Source organism: Centruroides vittatus, unplaced genomic scaffold, assembly GCF_030686945.1.
Source record: "Centruroides vittatus isolate TY-2023 unplaced genomic scaffold, ASM3068694v2 contig_1033, whole genome shotgun sequence".
Lineage (NCBI taxonomy): Eukaryota > Metazoa > Arthropoda > Arachnida > Scorpiones > Buthidae > Centruroides > Centruroides vittatus.
Genome location: NW_027120671.1, coordinates 1,875,457 through 1,895,487, shown reverse-complemented (window position 1 = coordinate 1,895,487; position 20,031 = coordinate 1,875,457). Strand labels below are relative to the sequence as shown.

General features: G+C 30.9%; 1 protein-coding gene across 1 annotated transcript in view; it reads right to left on the bottom strand.

Annotated features, from left to right (window-relative positions):
- The window catches only part of LOC136968596 (alkaline ceramidase 3-like), a 66,699-nt gene that overhangs the window by 17,513 nt on the left and 29,155 nt on the right, over positions 1-20,031 (bottom strand). The window contains 4 exon segments of the mRNA XM_067262598.1: positions 1,830-1,934; positions 9,269-9,370; positions 16,540-16,595; positions 18,738-18,773. Of these exon segments, the coding sequence (XP_067118699.1) occupies positions 1,830-1,934; positions 9,269-9,370; positions 16,540-16,595; positions 18,738-18,773 (299 nt within the window).

The following is a 20,031-nucleotide window of genomic DNA, read 5'->3' as shown; positions in this document are numbered from 1 at the left end:
GCAGCCTAGCATTGTGATGATGTCACAATAAATAACTGGTTATACTAATTGATTCTTTTCTCATGAGAATAAGAACTATTAAATATATGAATGTAAAGCTATGATTATCATCATGTGAATACATTAAACTGATCACATAAATACAAAAACTTTTATTTTTAATACTTTACATATCTATTCCAGAAATTTTTGATACATACTCTTTACATATTTTGATATTGATCTCTAAATTACTTATCTATATTATTCTGAAATCAAAATTATTAATTCAAACTTGAAATCTTCAGGAACTTTGAAAGATAATAGGAAAATATCAATTTCCAATTACTTTATTTTTTAAATAAAAAAAAAAAAAGATAAGAATGCATTACTTTGAACATAGATGAAATGCATAATTTACATTTTGATTAATGCTAATTTATTATATTTAAATAATAAAAATAAAATTAATTTATTATATATTTTTATTCAGAATATACTTTTTAAATGATAAATGTCTAATGGATAAAAATTATTTACAATATTTTTTCATTTCATATCAAGATTAAAGATTCATATTTTCCAAAAAAATGTAGACTTTAATATCAATTTATTAATATATTACACATTAAGTAAATAACTTAAAAAATAAAATTTAATTTTTGCTTTTAATTCATGTAATCATAAATTCAAGAATGAATAACATTTCTGAGTAATTAATAAAATAACTAAATTTAAGCATATTCTAATTCAATTTTAATTTTAAGTTTAGACTTTTAAAAAATTCCTAAGTCTAAATTTAAACTTTTGAATACAATTGATAATAAGTATTTAGTAATTCATTAATGGTAGTGTGTAACTAGGAAAAGTATTGAAGCAAACAATTGAAATGTCTTTCTCACAGAAGTTGAAAATTTTTTAAAGCTCATGCAAATTCCATATGCAGTGATCATTGCAAAGCCAACAGCCTTTCGAACATGAGGTACGTCACTTTTTGAGATTTAGTTATTTATGTTTTTTCTTTATTAATTGTTTATTTTTATAATATGTATTTTATATATTTATTGCTTTTATTATTTAAATTTCTCATTCCCATACTAATTCAAACATTATGTTCTATTTAAATTGTATTCTTCTATTTGAAGGTGTAGTTAAAGGTGGTTAATCAAAGTGAACAAAAACATTCTTAATTTTAATAAATACATTGCTAAATTACAAATTTGATTTTTGCAATTCATTAAAATAAAATTTCCACTTAAATTATAATTTTTCAATGTTTAAATTATACCATTATGTATTAGACAAAAAAGAGCACTCCCACCGGATGACAAATTAATCACACTATAAACTTATTGTCCAGTGTTGGTAATATGTACACTGCACAAATGTTTAGAGGCTCCTCCTGAGTCCTGCTTCAGATGAATCTTGTTGTTTTGTTGATGGAACATAATCACAGAAAAATATTTTCTGTGATTGTGTTCTATCCACAGCTTGGCAGGTCCTGTATGAACCTGAGCTGTAGTTTGTTAGTTGTTGTAGGATCTCTTGTACATGCCATACTAATGCATGGTATTTTACTCTTTTTTCATACTGTTAAAGCAGGCATTCCAATACATTCTGTTTAAATTGGTTTATATTTTTTAACAGACATTCAAATTTTTATTTTTTGGTGATTGTATTCTACCAACAAAACAAGATTCATCTGAAGCAGGACTCAGGAGAAGACCAGAAACGTTCATGCAGTGTACATATTACCAATACTGAACAATAGGTTTATAGTACAATTTATTTATGTATTATTCAATAATAATAATAATTTTGCAATAATAAATTGTAAAAATCATATTTACCAATATAAAATATGAATATAAGATCCATAGCCAGCTAAACAATGCCACCAAGCATGTAATTGAGTAAATGGCTGTAAAGGGCGCGGAAGTAACTTTCTAGCATTTCTAGAAGAAAAAAAATTATTTGAATGATTAAATTATAATTTAAAAATATAAAATGAATATATACATATATATTTTGTATTGAATAATAAATATTTTTAAATTAACAATTAACATTAAATTGGCTTATATAGCAAATACTGGTATCATTTAATATAATTATTGATATATTCAATTCATAAGCTAATTTATACAGAATTTAATAAAAAGTTACATTGAACACACAATAAATTTTGTGATATTTACTTCCAAAATAATTTCTTCACAAATTATATTTTTTTATATTAATATATTCAAATTCTTATTCAATAATAATAATAATAATAATAATAATAATAACTCTCCCGTGGTCACCACCTGGTCGTGGTGGGAGAGCCCAGTAATTTTACTGATCCATAGGGCAATGCAGGCTGGAGCATAAGCTCCTGGTAGGGACACCCATGCCAGTAAGGTCTATGGGGAGAAATGAAGCTAAGAGTGACCACGCCCACATTCTGTGGAGATATTCATCATGGTAATAACTAGATCAAAGTGTGATACCGGCTCGGACGTCGCCCGGGTTAACAAGGTCCGCGTTCGTGGGTTAGGCAGAGGCTCACGTTCGAAAAATAGGTCACAGTCTCCCTTGGTTACCGGTGGCGAAAGCAGCACCGGCCCAAGCATGGCTACTGCAATGCCCTCAACAGATGTGAGGAACCAACCCAGCCTTGGTGTTTCTGTGGCAATTCATCCACAGACCACAAAGGCTGGAAAACCACGCCAACGGATGAAATGGACAGTAGAAATGAACGAGTTTATCATCCGTACTTATTACACCATCACAGAACTCGAAACAAACATGACAGCATACAGACAACAACTACACCATAGATTCACACAACAGTATCCTCATCTCACTGTCACCGAACAAAGGGTTGTTGATCAAAAAAGAACAATTATACACAACAACCTTATTCCACAAACAACACTTGAACTTATCAAACAACAGGTTGCTGATCAAATACATCAACAGACAGAAACATCTAACATTAATGAAGATCATGTAACCTGTCAGGATAATCCAGCAACAAGCATTGATAATAACACACATACAACAATTACCACTAATGATACTACAGACACTCCCTCATCCATCACTGATAACATAGACTTGGATTTAGTTAATACGCTCTCACTTATATTTCAGGAAACACTCACTAAATATACAGGTACAGATCCCACACAACGACCACGAATACCAAAAATCAACACGTCAAAGGAAGTAGGAAAAACACTAAATTATGTAAACACTCACTTACTACCACACTACATTCATTCAATTTCTACACTCGCAGACATTCATACATTAGTTTATGCTGGAGCAGTCACAGTAGTGACACACCATGGACTGAAAGTACAATCACAGACAAATACACAGAAAACACAATTCAATCACAAGCCTGCCTGGCAGAGAAGAATAGAAACACAAATAAATGACATTAGACAGCAATTAGGCAGGCTAACACAATACACTAAAAACAACATAACACCCAAATTAAGGAAACAGCTCAAAAACATTTTCAAGAAAATAAAAACACACACAAAACACGAACATCACAACACACGCATTACAGAATACATTGATACACTAAAACAAAAACTTGCTGCCAAAGCACGTAGACTCAAACGATACAAAACATGTACACTACGAAAACAACAAAATAAATTATTTACAAACAATGAAAAACTCTTTTACAGACAAATTAATAACAAAGCAAACACTGATACACAGCACAGTGGCACACCAACAGAAGAACAACTCACAACATATTGGTCTTCTCTTTGGTCCAGTGCTGTCACGCACAATGCTGATGCAGGCTGGATCGAGGAGGAGAACAGAAACTTGCACAACATACCAACTATGCCCTGTGTTGAAATAAACATACATGATTTCCAATACACTGTTAACAGAACACACAACTGGAAGACACCTGGTGTAGACAACATTCACAATTTCTGGTACAAAAAGTTTACATCACTGCACCAGGAACTAGCTAAACATCTAACACACATCATCATCAATCCACAAGACATGCCAAATTTTCTTACTCAGGGCATCACCTACATGAAACCTAAAAACAACAATACCACGGACCCCACACAATACAGACCAATTACATGTCTTCCAACACTCTACAAATTATTGACATCCTGTATTGCAAACAAAATATACAAACATGTTGAAGAACACGACATTCTAACAGAACAACAAAAAGGTTGTCGTAGAAACCACAGGGGATGCAAAGAACAGTTACTCATAGATTCAGTCATTCTACGGCAAGCACACAGACAACACAGAAACATACACATGGCATATATAGACTACAGAAAAGCATTCGACAGTGTTCCACACAGTTGGCTGCTACATATTCTACACATGTACAAAATACATCCATCACTCATTGCATTCTTTCAAAACACTATGCAGCACTGGAGAACAACACTACATCTCAGGGTTAGTAACACTTCCATACAAACAAACCAAATTTTTATTAGGCGAGGAATTTTTCAAGGAGATTCCTTGAGTCCTCTCTGGTTCTGCTTAGCCCTGAACCCATTATCCAACATGTTAAACAACACGCAATATGGTTACAATATCAGACACGAAAAAACAACACAGTTTACACTGTCACATCTCATGTACATGGATGACATAAAACTTTATGCATCCACACAAAAACAACTTCATCAACTCCTACAAATCACACATTCATACACCAATGACATACAAATGGAATTTGGCCTAGATAAATGCAAAACACTTCACATAGAAAAAGGAATCCTGAAGAAAGAAGATTTTGCACTTGGAAATGGAGACGTTATTGAATCCATGAAAGAGGGCGAGTTCTACAAGTATTTAGGATTCCAACAGGCCAAACTAACAGAACATACACAAATAAAGCAAAGATTAATTAAAGAATACCAAAGTAGGTTAAATGCTATTCTCAGAACACAATTAAATGCAAAACACACAGTTAAAGCAATAAACACATATGTCATCCCAGTACTCACATATTCTTTTGGAGTTATACATTGGACTCACACTGATCTTGAGCAACTCCAAAGGAAAACAAGAACAACACTTACTAAGCATAAACAACATCATCCTAAATCCGCCACAGAAAGATTAACCCTTCCACGTAAAGATGGCGGACGTGGCCTGATTGACATAGTTAACCTTCACTACAAACAAATACAGTCACTGCGAGAGTTTTTCTACAAAAAACAAGAAACATCACAATTACATAAAGCAGTAACTCTAGCAGACTCGAATAACACACCATTAAACTTACACTCACATCATATGGACACAACGCAACATATAAAAAGCATAGACACCATTAAGCAATCGTGGGCTCGAAAGGCACTCCATGGCAGGCATCCTTACGATCTGGCCCAGGATTTTGTTGACAAAACTGCGTCAAACAGCTGGTTAGCTCGGGGATGCCTCTTTGGGGAGACGGAAGGATTCATGATTGCCATACAGGATCAGGTCATAAATACTAAAAACTACAGAAAACACATACTCAAAGATGCAACACTCACAAATGACACTTGCAGAAAATGTCACATTATGCCAGAAACTATACAACACATCACCTCTGGTTGCAAGCTCTTGGCACAGACAGATTATTTACACAGACATAATCAAGTAGCAAATATAATACACCAAGAGCTTGCAAAGAAACACAAATTAGTAGACATCCACAAACCATACTACAAATACATTCCACAGACAGTATTGGAAAACAACACGCACAAAATGTACTACGACAGAGCCATAATCACAGATAAAACAATTTACCACAACAGACCAGACATCACACTCATTGACAAACAGAATAAAATCACATACATTATAGACATATCCATTCCAAACACTCACAATATACAAAACGCATGCACTGAAAAAATTAGCAAGTACACAGAACTCGCTCAGGAAATAAGGCATCTGTGGAGGATGGATAAGGTGCTTATTGTACCTGTTGTTCTCTCTTCTACAGGTGTCATACCACACACACTACACAAAAGCCTGGGCACATTAGAATTGAATAGAAACACATACATCACACTACAGAAGGCCACTATATTGAATACATGTCATATTGTGAGAAAATTCCTGAATACAGACACACACACTGATACACTTCTTTAATTTCTGTTTTGGTTACTATGCCTTGACTTTGGTCCGGCATAGTACACAGCCACCGGTGTTAACCGAGTATATCTCACTTAACCCAACATAATAATAATATATTTAGAACTAGCAGACCCAGCCACACATTGCTGTGGCTCAAAATGTATCTATTATAAATGTATAACACTTCCCCACAGGGGATAATTTCGAAAAATCCCTTCTTAGTGTACATTCTCTTGACATACCCTATTAAAACGCAATCAAAAACACAAAAAACAGCATCTAAAATAGTATAATGGAAGCAAGAGTCCTTCATGGTAAGCTTTATTTTCGTCCCTCTCCCCCGTGGGGGAATTTCGACATCTATATTATATAAAAACACGCGTGTATTCGAATGCAATGTTGTGTCAAAATTTCAAAGCAATCAGTGATGAACTTTCAGAGATTTGAGATTAGGAACAAATGAACATTTATATTTTTATTAATATAGATTACATGTTTGGACATGTGAACTGCGTATCTTGCCAATCACGCGACTGTGCCGCGCAGTTACCTATCTCATATACGTACGCATCTCGTCCCTCGCCACCTACTGACACCAAAAATATAATGCTTACCTAGATGATATCTTAATTTATATGAATGTTTAACGGAATAATATACAACCTATGTCCACATTGAAAGTCCATTCTAAATATTGGTGAAAGAATTTTTGAAATCGAACGAGTAGTTTCAGAGATTACCTCCTACATCCAAACTTTACCTCTTTATAATATTAGTATAGATGTACTGTACAATTTAATCAGACTTAATTCAAGAAGTCAAACTAACATTTTTAATCTTAAAAATGAGTAGTATATCTAATGTAATGTTTAACTGATCTGTAAAAATGGTATACTAACAGGTTTTAAAATCGGCTAAATTTATGCTTTAAAAATAAGGAACTAAATGCAGAAGAGGTAAACTAAGTTTATTATTTATTTACACTTTTTAAATTCAATTTTCAAATTTTTTCAATAATTAATTTTCAACTGGCTTACAATTGTAAGCATTGTTTCTATCATAATATTTTTAAACATACATTCCATCAAATAAATACCAGGAATTGTCCATTTCAAAAGCCTGTGTAAAAGATATGAAAACAAACTTTTTGCTGTAAGATCATACTAGTGTACTTAATTGCATGTGAATTTGTAGGACCATCTGTCAACCAGTTTATTTACAACTGTTGGTTTCATTATTGAAATGTGAAGTGTGCTTTGTGATTTTTAAAATGAACAAAAATATCAAACAAAAAGGTTTGCCTCAAAGTTTGCCAGTGAAATTTCTTGGGTTGAGTCGTTGAAAATGTTGCATTAGGCCTATGGTAAATCAGCTTTATCTAAAACACATGCATATGAGGAGTACAAAGCATTTAAAGATGGCCAAGAAGTGATGGAAGACTTGCCTCATTCTGGTCAACCTTCAACATCTTTGACTGATGAAAACATTGAGACAAAGTGAAGGAAATGGTGATAGAAAATCGTCATTCAAGCTTGAAAGAGCTGGCTCAGAATCTGACATGCCAAACAAATCTGTTTGCACCATTTTAGCTGATGCTTTGGGCATGAGACATGTTGCAGCAAAACTTGTTCCAAAGGAGCTGAATTTTCTTCAAAAGAGTACCAGAAAAAGGTTGCTGAAGACATGCTTGAATGAGCCAATTTGGACCCTAAATTCATAAAATGCATCATAGCAGGTGACGAGATGTGGGTTTATGCAAACCAGCCAACAAGTTTTAAAATGACACATCAAGAATAAGCCAAAACTGAAAAAAAAAATACATGTCAAAGTCACTCAAAAATCAAAGTCATGTTAACTATTTTCTTTGATTGTCCACTTGGAGTTTCTTCCAGAAGGACAAACAGTCGACAAACAATATTGCCTGGACGTTATGAGGCATTTGAGAGAGAATGTATGCCGGAAAAGGCCAGATTTGTGGAAGGACAATTCTTGGATGTTGCTACACAATAACACACAGTCTCACACATAACTCTTGTGAGCAAATTTTTAACCAAAAACTTAACAAATGTCATTGACCAAGCACCATATTCATCAGATATGGCTCAATGTGACTTTCCTCTTCCCCAAACTCAAATTACCATTTTGTGAAAGACGTTTTGAGTTGTTTGAAGAAATAAAATTTGCAGCGGGAGTTGCAGGCTGTACCGTAAAGCACTTATAAGAAGTGTTTTGATGACTGGATTATTCATTGGCAAAAATGTATTGCATCAAACATTCTATTTTGAAGGCAACAAAATAAATTTGGAAGATTAAATCAATATTTTGTATTTTATTTAACAATTCCCAGTATTTATTTCAGAGTGTATAACATTTTCTAAACAATAACTGGATGAACAAAACAATTTCAGAATCCTATTCAATGACCTTTCAATTACAGTAGACTCCCCTATAACATGGAACTTATCTACCGTGTTATAGGGGGGTCTACTGTACAATCTATATATTAAGAAGCTTATCTTTTGCTAAACAGCAATAATAATTATTATTTTGTAGTTTAGGCAATTCCATTTCAAATATTGTATTTTTCCATAGCACTTATTTTACAATTATATCTGAAATGAATACTAGTGAAAATTAAATAAAAAAAGGAAAGAACTGTATGAAATAATACCTTCTAAAATACACACAGATTAAGTGGTGTGTTATTAACAATGACTTTGAAGATGCAGGGTATATGGGATAATATGGATTATGCAATTTTTTTGATTTTAGCAACTTTCTGTAGGTTATAATGCATATGCAAGTTATACACCACTGCAGGTTATTTGAAGTAAGTTACAGTATCTTTATTCATCTTAATTTCTTCTACTATGCATTTGTTTTAATCAGAAAACTGATAACTAAATACTTAATTATATAGAATACATCTCAACTTTATTTTTCTTTAAAACCTTATTGTTCATTTTAAAAATTTTTTTAAAGACTATTCAATTATAAAATCTATGATTACAAGTAACAACCGTTACTGCAGCAAGTAAGATTTTTCTTTTATTATAAATATCTTTGCTTATGAAATTTGTAAAGATGAGTAATTTATAATAATTACACCTTTTATTATATTTAGTTTCTATTATTCTAAATAAAATCAAATACTTACGTTAATTTTGAACAAAGTATATTGTCCATGTTCCATAATAGAAATCCAGTTAAATAAAAAACTGTAGAAGCTAAAAACAGTCTGATTTCACAAGGATGATTTCTAAATATAAAAAAGTAAATCAATTTAAAACAAATTTTTTTTCTTTTAATAAAAAATATACTAGTACAGTCAAACCTGTTTTTATGCGGGGGATAGGGACCGCATTAAAAAAAACGCATTAAAAAAAATCTCACGAAACTTCACGAATGGCTGTAAATAATAGTTTTCGCAACACAATTAAAAAAATAATTTTTTTATGCGGTCAATAGGGGCTGCATAAAAAAAGTCTCACATAGAAAATAACTCAAAACCGTACGAAATAGAATTTATTGACAACAGATGTCAGCACTTGACTGCATCGTCTGGTCTATCGTCTGTTTTACATATTTTTGTCCAGGTGGTGTTTTGTTGACTTAAAAAGTAAATTATTTCATTTTTCGCATATTCATGCAATAATATTACTATAATAAGTGCATTTATGCTATAATAAGTTTATTTAGCTATAATAAGTCAACGTAAGACATGACGAATCGCACAAGACTAGTCGCCAACTATACCGCACAAATTAAAAATTCGCATTAAAAAAATCGCAGATAAAAGGAGTGCATAAAAACAGGTTTGACTGTATTTAATTTATAAATTTTTAAAATAATGTTATTTATATTAATATAAATTGACAATATTTTTAAAATCATTATCTTTTATAGGTAATTATAATTTATACTAATAAAAATATTTGCTAATATGTGCTGAAACAATTATTGAGCAATTATAAATTTTTATAAATGTTAAAATTAAATTATTCAAAATTTAAATTTTTAAAACTTTAGCCACTGTGACATTTTTAAATCTCAAACTTGACAAATGTAAGACTTAGGATTAGGATGTGTGTACAGGATTAGAATATATAGTCCTACATTTATACAAGATTAAGATTTATCATACAGGAAGTCCTTTATTTGTCAAATTTGAAATTTAAGAAGTACAACAATTGAACAGGACAAAAAGCTTAGAACACACTGTGTAATTTCATATCTAACAAACTAATTAAGAATAAATTTATTTGACATGATCCAAATTACCAGCTTGTTTTGCCTTATAAGAACACTGCACTGCTTGCCAATATAAATTAAATGTAAATGTATTGATATAGTAACTATTCAGTGACATCTCTATGCAAACCATTAAAAAGTTAAAATTAAAAAAATGCTTCCGATACTATAAAAAAATTTTTAAAATACAGTTTTTTCAGATACTTTGAAGAATATAGTGCCAATGCTGCCTTAACTATAACAGCATGTTCTTATACTCAAATATAAAAGCATGCTCCTGCATGTACTGTACACAGAAGTGTGGTATGTAATCTAAACGTTTAATTTTTTGTATATTTGATGCATGCAAAAAATGAATTTATGAGAAGTTAATGATTTCTACTGTTTCTTAATTATTAAAGAGTTTAAAAATTAAAACCAAATATATCACTTTAAATTTTATCTCTACTTGTTCTATAGTTTAAAAAGTAAATTCAATATTTTCATTAGTTTAAAAATAAACATATAAGTGTTCTTTACACATCTTATTTCAATATTTTCTTAAGTTATATTCAATTTAATGCTAATTAAAAATTTGATACTTTAAGCCAATCAGAAATATTCTTTATCTATATCCCAAATACTTTATCACAAAATGATATACAAATACACATATTAAATGTACTGTACTTGCACATCATTTAACACGTAATAATTCCATTGAAAATTATGAGATGTAAGAGCAAAATTAAATTTAAATTATATTATAATTATTTAAAGATACTCAATATTTTACAATTTTCAAGCGAGATTACTACTACAGTCGACTCCGCATAAGTCGACACTTGGATAACTCGACCCCGTAGGTTAATTAGTCAGCTTTCTGTGGTCCCGGCCGACTTACATAGGCAATAATGTTATTAATGTTAAAAAACTCTGTTTACTCGACATCGTTTAACTTGACACCACTGGATAAATCAACATACTTTTTCTGTTTCACACTTTTTAGACGTCTGATAAGTCGACTCCCCCCTGTACAATAAGCTGTGTTCGCACCACACAGCTTATTGTATGGTGTGAACTCATTTTCTCAGGACGGGAGTCGACTTATCAGAATTCTAAAAAGTGTGAAACAGAAAAAGTATGTTGATTTATCCAATGGTGACAAGTTAAACGAAGTCGAGTAAACAGAGTTTTTTAAGGTTAATAGCATTAATATCTATGTAAGTCAGCTGGGACCACAAAAAATTGACTACATAACTGACCAGTGTCGACTTATGCGGAGTCGACTGTATTTAGAATTAAATTCAAATTGGTGTTTTTAAACTAGTATATTTTCATGCATATAATCTGCAACAGTTACAACCCACAATAGTGTATATCCTGCAGAAAAGTGTTAGAATGAAAATAAACTTTCACTTAACATACTGCCATGCTTATGGAGTGGCTATTGTAATATTTTCAGAAAATGTTTTTGATTTCTCAAAGTTTTTAATAAGAAATTTTTTAAGGTTCATTTCTTCACAAAAATAACATATTCGTATGCAAATATATAAATTTGTTTAAAATTTTGCAAACAAATAAAACAGTAAAATTAAATTTATACATGGTATACTGTACATAAAAATTCTGTTAACTTTTTTTCTTTGAACCTTTTTAACAGTGGCGTGCTGTCATTGGAAGCGATGGAAGCACCGATTCCACCTTCCAATGACCTTCCCTTGAATTTTATAAAATATAAATTCTCATATTTTAACGTACTTTGAATTAATTAAAATTAATATTTTATTATAACTGCATTATGTATCTTTTACAAATTTCTATACTACATGTGAAAAAAAACGATAAGATTGCTATTGTATATTCGAATAATTCGGTGGTGGAAGGAATGTCGAAACCGAGTCAGTCTCCAATCAGCCAGATTATATAGGCATTAGCACATGCGGTTTACAGTGCACCAACCTCACCCGGTTTAGCTGGTAGAAGCGACACACTCGTAAAGAGTACAGCTTTATATCCCGGAGCGGTTGTAGGCTGTTATCCGCCTGGCTGTCAACTTCCAAGCAGCCAGATTATAGGCATTGGCGCATGCGCTTTACATAGCACAAACGTCACGGTTTAGCTGGTAGAAGCGACACGCGCGTAAAGAGTACGCGACTTTATATCCCGGAGCGGTTGTGGGCTGTTAGCCGCCTGCTAGATATTTGGCCACCCTCGCTCGATTATGTGAATCACAAGCAGACTAGATCAACGGCGGGCAACCCGCGGGCCAGCTACGGCTGGCGAAAAGTTTCTATCCGGCCCGCGAGATCCTTAATAGATTATTAAATTGGAAAAATAACTAATTAATAGTTATTTTTCCAATTCTTTGTAATTTTCGAAAATGATAAGAGAAATAAATGTAGTAATTAACTTTTTATTTATTTATTTCATATTTGCAGACTAAAAAAATTACGAGTCACAAGAAGGCGTCAATTAACTACTACGGCGCGGAAAAAAACGTAAAATTTATTCTGGCCCATGTTATAAAAAGGGTTGCCCACCCTAGACTAGATTTATAACAACCCAACCAATAGGAGTTTACTGGCACGTTTTTATGATAGTTCTGTATAGTTGACAGGAGTTTAAAAAAACTCCATTAAAATATTTGATATTTATTCTGCGTTTATTCCGCTCTCCCATCTTATATTACTTACGAATTTCGATGTTAAACCGGCGATATTACGATTTAGTATGTCCCATCTGTAAGGGGATGCAGAAAAAACGTGTACAATTCTAGTACAGTGTTAAAAATTAACTGTTACTTTGGCAGCATCATTTACAACCAAATTTAATGAATGAGACGTACAGTACATACAATGGTACAAAAAAAAACTCTAGAATTTATTTTCCTTAAATTTAGGATTTATATATCCGTTGTCATAAAAATTTGTCTTTCCACTGTTTTCCCAAGACTACAGATATTCAGGTACAAAGTAACTGGTTTTGACTTATTTCTACTTAAGAAGTGACTAAATAATTAAGAGATTAGGGAATGGGGACATAAATAAAACCCTGTTGAAAGAGCCAGAATTTTACTTCAACAAAAGCTTAACAGAACCAATCACTCGCTCAGTACAGTGGGAAACTGATTTCCGTGTACACCTGGTATTAAAACGAATTAGTTAGAAAACAAATGACTATTAAGTTTAACATAGTTAGATTTTTACAGCTACGGTGAGAAACGTTTAAAATTTACAATAGCCCTGTGGCGTCCTTTGAGATATACTAGTGATGCGACAAAAGAGGCATTTGACATTGACCGGTATCGGCACCCTTGGGATTTGGCATGCACACACTCACTACACACCTACCTGGACCGTCACTAGTTCCATCCAGTGGTGATATTCGGCGGGTTCGCACAGGTTCGCCCGAACCCGTTGTTAAAATTTTCAGTTTCCCGAACCTTGTTAAACACACGGAACATTTCTCAGTGGGTTTGTTTTTTTTTTTTTTAAAAAAGATATATTAAAATATGCGTATTATACTCTGTAATACTACTAAACTAGAGCCTTATACCCCGTTCGTACCGAGCATTTCAATCTAGATTGTGAGCAAGGTCAGGGAGTATGTCTTGGTGCGATCTCTTTCAACCGTTTCAATTGAGGTTTAATCGCGATCGATTCAAGAGAGTTCTTGATCCAGTCATAAGAGAGATCCCAGAATGCCATGCTCGCGAGATAATACAAGATGGCTGTCGAACACGTGTCGGGCTATGGACAGCGAAAGAAAAAGTATAATGTATCTCGAGAGATGATGACACGTGTGTATTTCCAGAAGTGCCATTTCGCTGTAAAGATTACCCCTGCCTGATAAAAAAAAAAAAAAGTCGACAGCCCTAAAATATTATCGTTACCTGCCCTTCACCCATGGCTCGTTACATTCCAAGTACGCCACTGATTGTTAGATATACGGTTGCAAGAAAAGGTATTGTATTTATTTCTATTCAAAACTTCCATTTCATTTGTTGGTGATTGTCAGGGAAAAATTTTCTGCTAGCGAACCCCTTGTTAAATATTTCGAATATCACCACTGGTTCCATCCATTAGCTACTCGTATCAAGATATTTGACTAAGTGGATTGTTTTAAGATTTAAAAAGTAAAGAATATTTTATGTTATTTTTATGTACGTTTCTTTACAAAGCTATATTTTAATTATAATTTTCTTTAAAAGTATATTAATACAATCGAACAATACATTGTATCAGGTATGTATATCCACCGCACATTTTATTTCACCGAGTAAGTTTTTATAATTTATTTTTAATTTTAGCCCTTATATCGTGGCTAGCGATTCAGAATGTAATTGTGATATTAAAAATACATTTAGAGAAGTCTACAGTTTTTACTGGCTTATCGAACAAATGAATACGAATGGACCCTAGACCAGTGATTCTTAACAGGGGGGCCGCGGCTCCTGGGGGTCCATAAGAAGTTTGCCGGGGGCCGCCAAATTATGCAAAATTTCCTTCAGAATATAATAAAAAGAAAATTGATGTATAATCCGAATATCGTATTGAAAAGTGAAATAAGAAAGATAAAGTTTTCCTATTTAGTTTTTATTTATTTATTTTGTATTTCTTCCTACATACAACTTTGTTAGTACAGAAGAAATAAATGTAAATATGCTACTTACACCGCAGTATTTACTTCTTTTATTCCAAAGCAATTTTAAGAAACTATTAATGCTTAGAATTTTAAAAATAATTAGGAAAAATAGTAGGCTTTGAAAATTTAAATATTTTTGCAAAAGTTATGCAAAATCCTTACAACAAGTGGGCGTTTTAGTTTTAGTTTAGTTTTAGCATCGACATTGGATCGATTTATCGACATGTTTCTTATTTTATTTTCTGTTAAAAAATGAGTTTTCATGTTTAATTGTGAAGTTTGAATGTTATTTAAATAGATAATGAAATAATAAAGTTATGATTTACATTTATTATATAAAAAATAAAGCAATAATAAAAAAATCAATTTATTATAGATAAATTATCAAATATAAATTATTATTAAAAAATGGGGGTCACAAAAAAATTATGAAATATTTGGTGGGCAGCGAGTATAAAAAGGTTAAGAACCACTGCCCTAGACCATCACTGACGCGCAATTAACTGATTGCCCCTGGAAGTTGGCTTCTTACAGAAACACAGCTTCACTGTCATCAAATGTCACGGCACACCACTGCTTTTTAATAATAGCTGATGAGAAACTTAAAAGAATATGAATGTCCAAAATGCATCTGAAAAATCAATAAAGGTTCAATTTAGTTTTTAAATGCTCAGACTGTTATAAAAGTTGATTTAAATAAGAAAAAATTTTCCTGGTACACATACTTCAAATGTACCACCACTTCCTTTATAAATTAGTCATTATTAAAACCATATTTCTTTTAAGCAAACAGTACCATTTTGATTGTATTTTTGTATGTAAAATAGGGCTGGCGGAAATACAGTAAAAACACGTAAACAGATAATGAAAATCTTATATTTTTTAATTGTGAAGGGATTGTCACCTGTGGACATTTTAGACTGTTTTACATAATTTGGCAGAGGCGTAGCCTCTAAAGAAAGGTTGTCTCTGCTGTGGAGAATAGTTTGTTCCTGGTGACTGGACATGGCGAGTAAAGAAGATTTTCATTATCTGTTTACGTGTTAGTACCATTTTGAATTTAAACGATCTACGGAATATAATTCTAACATTAATTAATGCTAATAGTAGAGATAAATTTATTTAAATACAACTTCAATATATGTTATATTTAAATTAACTAGTTTTTAAAATTTGTATTTGCTGTACACAATAGCAGATCCAGAAGAACACAAAGGGGGCTAACTCAAAAATATTTGAATAATTATAAGTACCATTTGTTAAACGTGCGAGACAATTGTATTGTAGATGATCTGATAAACCATATTTGACAACATAAATATTTTTAAAAACAATGTTTTGAAGTTCAAACAAGTAAATTTTATTTATTATTTGTTTTTTCTGTCAATGGGGAAGGCTTATGTCCCTGTATCTACCATGGATCCATCTCTAGTTATATATCTTATTTTGTTTTAAAGTTTTCCTTAAAAAATATATTTAGAATGTTATGATATTAAATATAATATATTTTTTATGTTTTTATCAAATAATTAAGAATCTAACCAAACATACCTGGCAAGGATTATGTCCATAAAAAATGTAGTTGCGACAAGCAATCCATAAGCAACCTAAAAATAAATAAAATATAAATTTGATAATAAATAACTTGAATAATTACTTGCTAAAATCAATTTACAATGTAAATAATATCTTGATACTGTAGGATCAAATTTAAGTGTTCTGGAACTGAACAACAAATTTTTACAATTTGAAAGTCAATCATTATTCATAGTAAGTATATGAGATGGTTATTCAAAATGAAATTTTAAAAGATCTCACACAAATCTTCAGGAAAATGGGTCCTGATGGATTTGGCTAAATCTTTGATATTTTATAGTTCTAGTAGTATTAATCAAAAGTCTCCAATGGCACAAATTCAAAAAATAATATTGAGTTGTCGAGCTTCCAAGATGCAAAAACAGTATAATTCGTGCACTGATGAGAAGATCTTATCTTTTTTATTTCAAAGTATAAAATGATATGTCCCAAAATAAAATTAGCTCCATTTTGATTATGAGGTCTCACTGAACTTTCTAGCAAGAAAGATACCTGTGTGTCACAGAAAGGTGTGTGAACCCTGTATTTACAAGTGTAATATGAACCCAAATGATATGAGAATCAAACTTGTGTATATCACATAATAGAAGATTTGGCACATTGTGCCAAAATCAAAATATAAAATATTTAGGACTGCCAACACATGTATGAATTATTGTTTTTGCATCTTGGATGCTTGATAACTGAAAACTGTGTATTTTTTTACTGTGTGTCTAAGGAGATTCTTAATTGGGACCAGCAGAAGTATAAAATAAAAATGATTCAGCCAAATCCACCATACCTCATTTCTCATAATGTTTGCACACAGTATTTTTCAATATTTGATTGCATTGCATTGTTTTACTTTGGCCAACAATCTTTTATAATTGCTGAGCTGAAGTAAAACAATCCAATTGGGCTCAATATGCAAAGTTTTATTTTACAAAACATCTACAACTAATTAAGAAAATAAAGTTAAGAAAAAAATGTAAAACATTACTATATTCAAGTTGCTCCATTAATTTATTATGGGCTGAATTGTATATTTGTATATTTCTACTTTATGCATTTTATCTTATTTTAAATCTCCCATTTTTAGAAATTTTTCAGTTGATTATTTTGAATATTTACATTTCACACACACAAATTTTGTACAATTTAATATGTCATTATAAAACATTTGGTTAATGTTACCTATGGTTCCAAGATGGCGGCTCATCTGATTCCAGGAAGGAAACAGTGGGGATGCACATTCTAACCTAACCTATTCTAATAATTTTGTTGGTAATAATTATGGTAATTTATTAGAATAAGTTAGGTTAGGTTAGGTTAGAACGTGCATCCCCACTATTTCCCTTCTATTTGCTGGAATCAGAGACGGGCCGCCATCTTGGAACCATGGGTAACATTAACCAAACATTCATATTTTAGTTGTTTTGTTATTAAAGTGTAATTTATTTAACATCAAATACCGGATTAAATATCTTTAAAATAGAATCATAATTGATGACATAACTTAGTGGAGAATTCAATATGATCCATGAGTTCATACAGCACAGTGATCTGGCTCCACTTCTTTGGTACCCACTTGCTGTAAACTTTTCTGTTTCTAAGGTTGTTATTGAAAAGCATTGATTGCCACCAACATCATTGGTGGCTTGTGAGAAGTTATGTTTTATGTCTTGCTGTTAAATTCATATTTTTAGAAAAAATTTTTCTAGATTTTAACGTTGAAATATTTGAATTCATATGCAAAATTTATAAATGAAAACTCTAAAATGTAATGTATTCAACTTTCAGATAAAACTGTCAAATTGTCTTCTCATTTAGAGTTTTCACATTAAATTTCATTTTCATGTTAACTAAAGTTAAATATTTATTTATTACATAGAAGAGAGAGAGAAAATAAGATATTTAAACACACATTATATATAAATATAATATAATATAACTATAATCTGACACTATTTTTGATATTCTATAAATTAACAACCTAAACTATGAATTAATTTAAGTAATAATTTCAGAATTTCTGCATCATCTTTAAATTTTATAGCATTATTATTAAAAATGGTATTGTCAAATACTGTGTAAATGTTTATAATGATCACATAAATATTTGTATTATAATATTAGAAGTATATATTATTATAATTTACAATATTAAAACTCACTTGATGAAATAGAGGTTGTTTTATGGTCAAGTAAACCTAGCATAAAAAGTGAAAACCATTAGTTTTACAAATAAAATACATACACAAATCATTACAGATAATGAAAAATTTAAAAAAATCAAATATAATCATTACCAAATTAAAACTTCATATTGTATTAAATGATTACATAAGAAAATGTAATACTAAGCAACAGAAAATTTTAAATTCATCTTAATCAAAATTAAGAATGGCATTTAATATAATTGTTCTTCAACACATTTTAAAAATTATTTTTTATAATCAATTATGAGTAATAGCTAGACATAATGTAACATTAACTTCCTATTAAGTAAAATCGTATAGAGTTGAATCCCATTTATAAGTTTCTTAACTATACATTTTTTGCAATTATATGTTAAAAATTTTCTACACATTTTCTCCATTATAAATTTCACTTTAGTTGTATGTTTTTCATTTATATGATTTCACACTTTACCATGCAGAATGTTTTTCTCACTTAAGTTTCATTCACTTTAAAATGTAAAAATTTAAAGCAATTATTTAAAAATATAAAAAAGCAAATTATATTCACTTAAAGTTAGTCCACACTGACAATAAATTGCCAGCAAATGAAAAACACAGAGCAAATAATAACTACCTTAAAAATGTATTTGAATACTAGTGAACATGTGACACCATTTATGATAAATTTTTCCCATTTAGCAAATCACTCCATCAGTCAGATACATTTAAATTTTCACTTTCCACATTTTGTAATATAAACCAATTTCCCTAAGCAAATAAAAATAGCTTTCTGGGTTTTCATCCATTTTCAACAAACAAACAAAACCAATTTTTTAAAAGTACATGACTTAATTTTAGATTAAGTTTACTCTTCCTTATATATTGTTCAAATGTATTATTTATGTAGTAAGTTGAAACTTTTCGATAACAATTATACATACAAATGCAGTTGTACAGTTTTATTTTGTGTCGTGCTGTACTTTAGTGATGATGATATTCACTCTAAAAGCAATTTAAAAACAATTTCATTTGTATGTTATTTTCTCAGTTCTCTTGAAAAATGTATAAATGGGGTTCAACTGAATAACAAAAATAAATCAGTATACAGTTAAAGAAATCCTGAAATTTACTTCAAATTAACATCTGTTAATGTTACCTTAGGTAGCCAAGATGGCGGCTTGTCTCTAATTCCAGCAAGGAAACAGTGGGATGCACATTCTAACCTAACCTAACCTATTCTAATAATTTGGTTGCTAATAATTATGGTAGTTTATTAGAATAGGTTAAG